The sequence below is a fragment of the Pteropus medius genome, unplaced genomic scaffold, assembly GCF_902729225.1.
Source record: "Pteropus medius unplaced genomic scaffold, Ma_sr-lr_union100, whole genome shotgun sequence".
NCBI classification, from domain to species: Eukaryota; Metazoa; Chordata; class Mammalia; order Chiroptera; family Pteropodidae; genus Pteropus; species Pteropus medius.
The window spans coordinates 21079370-21087829 of record NW_024351073.1 but is presented as its reverse complement, the minus strand read 5'-3'; the positions used below and the strand labels follow the sequence as shown (position 1 = coordinate 21087829).

The window sequence follows — 8460 nt, the reverse complement described above, 5'->3', positions numbered from 1 at the left end:
TTCTATAAGCACGTAGATTAGTTCCTCGGTTGGAGTCACGACTTTTGGTCACTGGAAATTGTGGAGCATCTCTGGACTTTGGACACTGAAGGAGTCGGAATGGGGAGGAGGCGAGAACACTCGCCATCTGGTCTGGGGCCGCTCATGGGATGGGGTGGGCTGCCATGCTGGCGCCTCCACAGGGACAGCCTGCCATCCAGCCCATCCTCCTTTGCCGCTGGCTGAGCAGCCTGCCGGAGCTGCCCAGGGAGGAAGAGTGGACAGTCACGTCCTGTAGTCAGCAGTCCCCTGGTCAGACCCATGAGCCTAGGAGCCCGCAGGCAAGACCCTCCAGGGCGCAGTGTCCAGTCTCATCTTTCAGATTGCAGGGGTGGGACAGGGGTTATCCTGCACCAGGGCAGAGGCTAACCCCACGCTGGGTAGGCTGGACCAAAACGCCCGGTCCCGGCTGGGAAGTCTGCACAAGGACAGCTCCGAGAGACCGAGGGCTGAGTCTGCTCACCTTCTCGATGGGGCGATTAGTGTCCTCGGGATACCTGTCAACACAACAGCTAGGTGACGTTTCTGGAAGAAATATATTTCTAGGCAAGTAGACTGTGAAAATATTTCTAGAATAGTTTGCTTTAGCATACATTCTTTTCTATAACTCTTTGTAACTTTTAAGTATACGTACAGCCATACCTTAATATTTATTTCATTGACTAGCGTTATTAAAGAAGGAGTAGCATGAACTAGAATCAGAATTTGGTATCGGAGAAGAAACTCATGCAAGGGTTGTACACTTATCTTCCTGGACGTTGGAAATCACTCCCACTCTATCTATGCACATGCAGGCAGACACTCCATGAATCAAGAAACAGGCATCTGAACTTGAGATATGCAAAAATAAATGTGATTCCTCACTGTTCCTTCTCGAAGAATCGTCCCCAGGACACAACTGCTCTTCCCAGAGCTGGCTGCCTGGGCACCGTCGACCTTCTCACCGAGTGGCATGTCGGACATGGAACGGCAGGAAGACAGAGGCTGTCATGTTGTTCGGGGAATGAAGTCTGAGACCCGTGGGACCAGGAGGATTGGCCTCAGAGCTTAGTCCCCACACCCAGGAGGGGAACTGCTCCCCTGGGTCTTTGTGGCAAAGACCTCTGTAAGTCTAGTACGGCCAGGCCTGCGTGTCTTGGGCCAGTAAACCAGTATTGGGGTCCCCATCGGTGTCGACTGGCAAACCCACATCTAAACACACTCACTTTCCATCCTCATACACGAACCACTATCTAAATCAAACCTAAACACACTCACTTTCCATACACGAACCACTATCTAAATCAAACTGAGGAAAATCTTTTACTTCGCTGGAAGCCAAGGGTTCTGAAGCTGTTTTTAGAAATATACATATATATCTTAGCATCCAAAATCATCGAATAGAAAATGCATTTGTGACTGCCAGCAGATGGAGGCACCCTCAGCCCACCCACCTACTGATGTCGCTTCATGGGAAGACAAGCCATGTGATAGCAGCTCCAAACTGCCACCCTCAGCTGACAGGGCGCCAAAGCAGGCACGCAGTGCAAAATGGAACGTCTTTGCAAGCTACTGTCCGTCCACCGTGCCCGGTCAGGGGAAACGGAAAATGAGGGCTCAGCCCTGGACGTGTCTTCCTCTTCCATCCATCTGTCCTTTGATCGGCCAGTGGGACAGGTCACCAGAGCACTCTGACTCCCGACAGCCTGGCGTAGGGGAGCTTATGAGGGCAGAGAAGGCCAGCCTGTCCTCAGCCTCCTCTCTGCTCCGACAGGGAAGATTGGTGCCATTGTCTCTAACGAACAGAGCAGAAATAATATCCAGGTAAACTGGAGACGAGCAGTGAACCCTTTCGTTCAGGATAAATCATCTTAGGTGTCGGTCACATGGGGACCCTCCGGCATTCACGCCTTCTTCTGACACGACACGTTCGAATGTGCTTTTCTTTTTCTTTAAATGTTTTTATTTCGAGATACTTGTTGATTGCAAGCAGTGGTTAGAAATAAGACGGAAAGATCCCTATACCACTTACGTGATTATTCCCAATTAGGTAACATCTTGCAAGACTGTAGCATAACATCCCAAGGAAGATACTGCCATTGATGCGATCCACCAACATGCGTTATGCTTTGAAAATCGATTTAACTCTTCGAAAAAGGAGAAAGTCCACAAAAATGCCTCAGGTTCGACAGTCTTTAGGTGATGTTTTGCGTGTTTATGAACAGACTGGTCCGTTTGGCTGAGGGAGGCGCGGCAGGCACTGACTCATCGAACCACCGGTTCTTGGAAGGGAGCAAAGTTCTCTCTCACTGACAGCACTTGCTGTGGAAGAAGAGCTTCTTTGCATTTTGTTTCAGTTTGGGACTTGCAAAAATTAAGATAATAGAGTGCCCAGAGAGGTACAAACCAAGCACCAAGAAGCAGAACATAAAGGTGAAGTTCTTGATCTTGAAACTGTGAGAAAAGATTAAAGCAGCCATCACATACTGAGAGACGTAGAGGACCAGAAAGGACAGCATGGATAGGAGCGTGCTGAAGTAGACGCTCGTCCCCGTGTGCCCACTGACCGCCGCCATGCTCGTCATCTGCTGGGTGTGTCTCCCCAGGGAGAATATCAGGAGCAGAGCAGAAAGTAGGAAGATAAATAGTGGCAAGAAGAACTCAACGGCCAGAATGGCAAAGTGTAACGTGGACATTTCATTGCCTTGAGTGGTGGCATTCTGAGAGAAAAGGCTCAGCCAGAGATTTTGGGAAAGAATCCATGTATGTTTTCTGTGGAAAACAGCAGTGAGAGACGTGTAGAGCAAGGACCCGACAATCAGCCGTGGCACCAACCTCGAAATCCTCAGCTTCAACCAGAAGAAGAGAGGGTGAGCGAAGGTGGCGATTTTGGCACAGTAGAACACGCTGAGCCAAGTGGCCAGCCAAAGCGACAGTTCACTAAAAAACATGAACGCCGTATTGGTCTCGGCAAGCGAGAAGAATTCGATGAGGGAGAGAACGACCAGACTGTCGTAGAAGATGAACATCTGGAGACAAATTCTGGAAACAGCCAGGCAGCAGAGAAGGAGATGCAGAGGCGCCATCTTTCTGGGCCTGGTCAGCTCCGTGCCGGTCACGACCACGATCACGCCGTTCGCTAAGACCCCGAAGAGAAGTTGTATCATTACAAAAAGAAGATGGGTAACGACAATAGATTCTAGCATTTTGAGAGGAAAAAAAAAAAGTCAGTTACTTTTAAAAATGAGGTCGTCGTAGATTTTAGATTTGGGGGGAGTTTGGATTATTCAAGTTGTCTGTTTTTCTTCAAACGGATTAGAACCCGTGTGGGAGACACGACTTTACAAGAAGGCAGTGAGTGAGGCAGGAAGGGGGTGCGCCTGTGTTTATAACCCTGTTTCCTCAATCTAGTTCTGGAACAGTCAAATAAGAAAGAGATACTCCAGCGACGATTTGCTTCTTTGTGACGGCTTTTGCATCTTCCAGGTGAACTTAGCTTTCAGTGCCATCATCACAAGCAAATGGTGGACATGAGACACCTTCGGGGCTGGGAGAAAGGCTCCTTCATTACACAGTCGGCCGAAGTTCCCCAATCCTTCATCTCTGCTACGAATTTTTAACTGTGCCTCTAGGTGGGACTCCACGTAACATTTAAAAAAAAAAACAAAACATTTTTTTTGTCACCTCTGTTATCATGATGTAGCACAATCAGCAAGGTAGGTTCATGAGCAGAGCTTCTCCGATGCGCCATGCGTGAGCAATTCAGGACCACCCAGAAGTCAGAATAGCCACGTAATAAAACACACGCGACAAATGGAAAGCGTCACAAATGTGTATACACGCGGGTCGAGGGGAAGGTCATGCACAGTCGAGAGGACCGCTTGGTGCTGGTCACACCGGCTATCTGCAAGGGGTCCCAGGGCTCGAAACCTTCCCTGCCAATTTTTTCAAGACTACGAGGACTTTACGACACGAGCCTGCTGTTCTAGGGAAAGCAACAATAAAAGGTTACATGATACCATGTGTCGCCATGCTGTCTCACAGACCTTGCAAGATGAAATTAGCATTGATGAACACATAGACTGTGCCGGGTGTTATGCTAAACTAGGTTTTCTCAATCTCAACACTGCTGACGTTTTGGATTCGATAATTCTTTGTTGGCCACGGGTGGCAGGGGGACCGTCCTGTGCAACGTAGGATGTCTATGAGCATCCCCAGTGTCTACGCAGCAGGCCCACCCTTCTGTCAAGGTGTGGCACCCGAACATGTTCCCAGACACTGCCAAACGTCCCTGAGTGGCAAGATCACCCCCAGTTGAGTACCACTGTCCCAAACACTGGGGGGACCGTGGTGGATAGGAACCAGTTGCTATCCTCAAGGCACTCAGGGACTGAAGGCAGAAGAAGCCACGTGTATACAGTGTGACATAAAACTAAATTAGTTATTTGGACATTAACCACCAGAGCACAAAGTGCGGGAACCAATAACCATGAGAACGATTTCTTGAAAGTGTGGGGAACTGAAGCTTTTCCAGTGAAGCACTTGATCACAGTGTCCGCAGCAGACCCCGTAATGAGGGATGTGTCCTTAGGGATGCGTGGTACTTTGTCCAAAGGTGTCATAAAGGATACTTAAGACAAATCTCACTTTTAGAAAACTGGAAGGGAAATCATATGAAAACATTAGTGGAAGTTACTTCGTCGGTCTTCTCTGAATAGGTAATGTCTGTCCTTGTCATCACGACCGTCTTCAAGGAGGCCTCGGAGGAATAGCTCGTGGGTGGATTCTATCAAAACAGATCCGGAGCTAAGTGTGCCAGCAGGATAAATCTTGTTCTTCTCCCTCAGGTGGAAAGAAAGAGGGTTCTAAAAAACTTCAATTTTACCTTCTGCAGCCGGAAGGGGAAAAACAGAAGGGCGTCCGCCTATGAAATAACGAATCTAAGAACTCTCGCAGGAGCAGGAACTGCCACTTCCTCGGTTTCTCCATCAAGCCTCTGCCGCTGAGCCTGTCACTCTGCTGGCAAACGCTGGTTACCAGCCCGCGCCCCGGGAGACTCGGCTCTGCTCGGCCGTACCTGGGCTTTCTTCTCTCCCCAGCGCCCGCTCGTTCTTTTGGTGTTTGGCATGTGGTGCATTTATTAAATAGAACCGAACTCTATTATAGAAGGGTTTTCATAACCAAGGAAGAAAGGAATGACTCTTAGAAAGTCACTTTGAAAGAAGGCTTTTGCTTCCCGACTCTCTATTCCCAGAGACTTCGTGTCTTCAGATCAGCATCCAGCTCTCTCCTGTTGATCCGATGTTGCCATGACGTTTATTGAGCCCTTTGGCATGGTCTGGGCACTTCGATATTGAAAAAAAAAAAATTAATGGTAACGCTAAGGTAGAAAAGTGGGGGAGGAGGGGAAGGATTCTATTCCGAGTCTAGAATAGCGACATCGGATCTGACAGCAAAGGAGCAGAGATGACGCATAGGACACCAAAGACTTACAGGAAATAACTGTGCCCAATTCTATGTATTAACATGCTGTTTGTCTTTTCGATTCAAGCATCTTGAGGGAATATTTGGTTCTCAGATATTCTTTACTAACTTTTGTTCAAACTGGCTCGGGGAGCAGAGGCAGTTCTTCATAGAGAACTTTATTTTATGAAGAACTGTCCTTCTGATGCAGAAATCCCACGGAGTAAAACATAAAAATTCATGAGGCTTAAGCTACATTTTTTTCATTCAATAATTTCCATCGCCAGTGTCTTCAGTGAACACAAAGGCTGCTCGAGGCACACCATTCCTGGACCAGTGCCACCGACTCGCCCGAGACTTGTATTTCTTACACCAAAGGATGGCGGGATAAGAGATGTCAGTCCACAGGAGCACAGCACTCAAACTAATGTCCCATTCAGGCTGATGTGAAGACCTCCGGGGTCGCGTTGTCCAGCTTCCCCCTCACATTCCACCACCTCGATCAAAACAACCAAGGCCATCGGTCACGCTGCGCTCAGCGAGCGAGCTAAATCTTTCCGTGAGCAAAGCAACAAACCAGAGAAACATGGTCCTAGACATAGAGTCCCTTTCTGTCTCTTCAGCAATTGGATTTAGTGAGAAAGATGCATCAGAGAATTTCTGGCTCTGAGATGACAAACGTACATGTCTGGCCTCACCTGTCAGTCATCAGCTCGGAACGGTGACAGTTTTTACACAGACAAATGGCTTGGAACAGATGGAACAAGTCCCAAGGCGGAGAAACTCACATGATGGTTACCTCGTATTGCCCTGATTACATCCGCTCGCTCACACTCATCACTAATGAACCGTCATTAAAAGAGACAATACTAAATATTCTCGAGGTAACTGATAGGCGGAAAGAGTTGGTCATTTGTATTCAGAGCATTCAGCCTCTCAAAAGAAAGTGCGATTTGTTCACAGGCAGTTAGACAACTGGCAGGCTTTCCACCAGGTAGATCGCGATAATGACCATCTTCTCACTTTCCAGTGGTACACGGACTTTTACTTTGGGATTAGAGGCATCGTGAAAGTGAGCGATGGTTTTACTACCTTTCCCCAGAGAGTCTTCTCACTTCATTATCAAGGGGACAGTTCCTGCTTTCAGGAACATGCACGAGCATTAATATTATTGTATATTTAATAATATCATTCAAATAAGAAAGAATAGACCCTGAGCTAACCAATGCAGACACCCTTGCTAAATCTTCCTTGTAGCATAGCTCAGCCCCCGTTAAAGGCTGTGTGGAATGTATTCCATGTAAAATTCACAACGTTTTGGTTAAAAAGCTCCAGATTCTTTCAGACTAATGGCTTTTTACATCCATTCATTTGCTTCTCTCCAGTTGACTATGCGGTTGATCTGAACTGAAATTTTTGTCTTTGATATTCGGGTCACCCCCCCACACACACACACACACATTTATCCCTTCTCTTCTTTTTTTTTTAAATATCTTGGTAATATACTTCTGTGCTTTTCTTCACTCTTCTCAATATTCTGAAATGCATTTGCATTGCAGCAAATAAAATAATGGAGCAATGTAATATGCTGAGTTTAAGTCTTACACGTAAAGAACTCCAAGTGCTTTATAAGCAAGAATCCTGTGTTAGTTACAATGAGACAAGGAAGGTCAAAGACGCTGCACTGGTATCCCACGGCCACTCTCTAGTTCCCATGATTCTGTCTTCAGCTCTAACCTGAGTGATGGGATTTCAAGTTCTTTCTCCCTCCCTCCCAGATTCTTCCTTCTCTCCCTACATTTATTCCTTCCTTCCTCCCTCCCTCCTTCCTTCTTACCTCACTTTTCCCTCCTTCCCTCCATACTTCATACTTCAACTAATATTTATAGTGTGGACTATGGACTAGGCACTACTCTAAGCGTGGAGCACGCAGTAATGAACAAGACAATCTCTGCCATATTGGGAATTACATTTTAGCGGTGAAGATGAGAATTAAACATGAAGCACACACTTCCAGGTAACGTAGAGCCGGGTGCTATTTTGCAGAGTGTGGTGTGGGGAGGCGGGGTTCTCCAGAGAGGAGGTGATGATTGAAGACAGAACCGGATGAAAACAAATCGTCTCTGGAGGTCTAGGGGATGAACGAGTAGAGAGGGCGGAAGTTAGCAATGACCCTAATAAATAAATAAAGCTTGAAGTACTTCAGAAGAACCAACTCTGAGGAGGCAGGGGCGGCACTAGCAAGGTGCAGAATGAGAGGACCGCGGAGTAGAGCAGAGGGCCAGGTGCGACGTGGCCAGATCGTGGGGGCAGGGGCAGCTTGCTCTGGGGAACAGACTTGGGGACCAGGAAGGGGCGAGAGTGGAAGCAGAAAGACCGCCTGGAAGGCTGCTGAAGATGTCACTGGCTTACATCAGATTGCTGGTAGGGGGTGGAGGGAAGTATTTGAGTTTGGAACATATTATGAAGGTAGAACCAAACGTGATTGTAGGTGGCTTTGATGGGGGTGGGGGGGTGAAGGAACAAGACAAAGCAGAAATTACCCTGGAGTCAGCGGCATGACGCAGTGTGAGCAATGGTGCCATTTCTCGGGAGTGGGAGGTCGGAGGAAGGTTCAAATGCGGAGCTCTGCTGTGGACACACCTGTCTGGGATGCCTGCTCCACGTGGGGATGCTGTTAAGCAGGGAGTGATAAGTCTGGAGTTTGGGGAGCCACCGGGGGTGGAAATATGCATTTGAAATCTACCTGTGTATAGATGATATTTAAAGCCACGAGACTGGATAGCAAAGAGATTGCCACCTGGAGTGTCTGAGCACTACAAATAAGAAGCAGAGTATTTTGTGCATTCGCATCGTCTGATTGTCCCATCCGATGCCACCTCTTTGTGGAAGGGAGCCCGGTAAGAGCAGAGTACGTGAGTGGGCACTTGCATCCCCGAAGCCAACCTTACTCGTCACAGTAGCCTAATCTCTTTAATA

At 47.7% G+C, this 8460-nt stretch overlaps 1 protein-coding gene across 1 annotated transcript; it reads right to left on the bottom strand.

The window, feature by feature from the left end:
• Positions 1-2324: 2324 nt before the first annotated feature.
• Positions 2325-3224, bottom strand: TAS2R1 (taste 2 receptor member 1). Its single transcript, XM_039842788.1, has one exon. It carries the CDS (start codon positions 3222-3224, stop codon positions 2325-2327), a length of 900 nt encoding a protein of 299 aa, XP_039698722.1.
• Positions 3225-8460: the final 5236 nt, after the last annotated feature.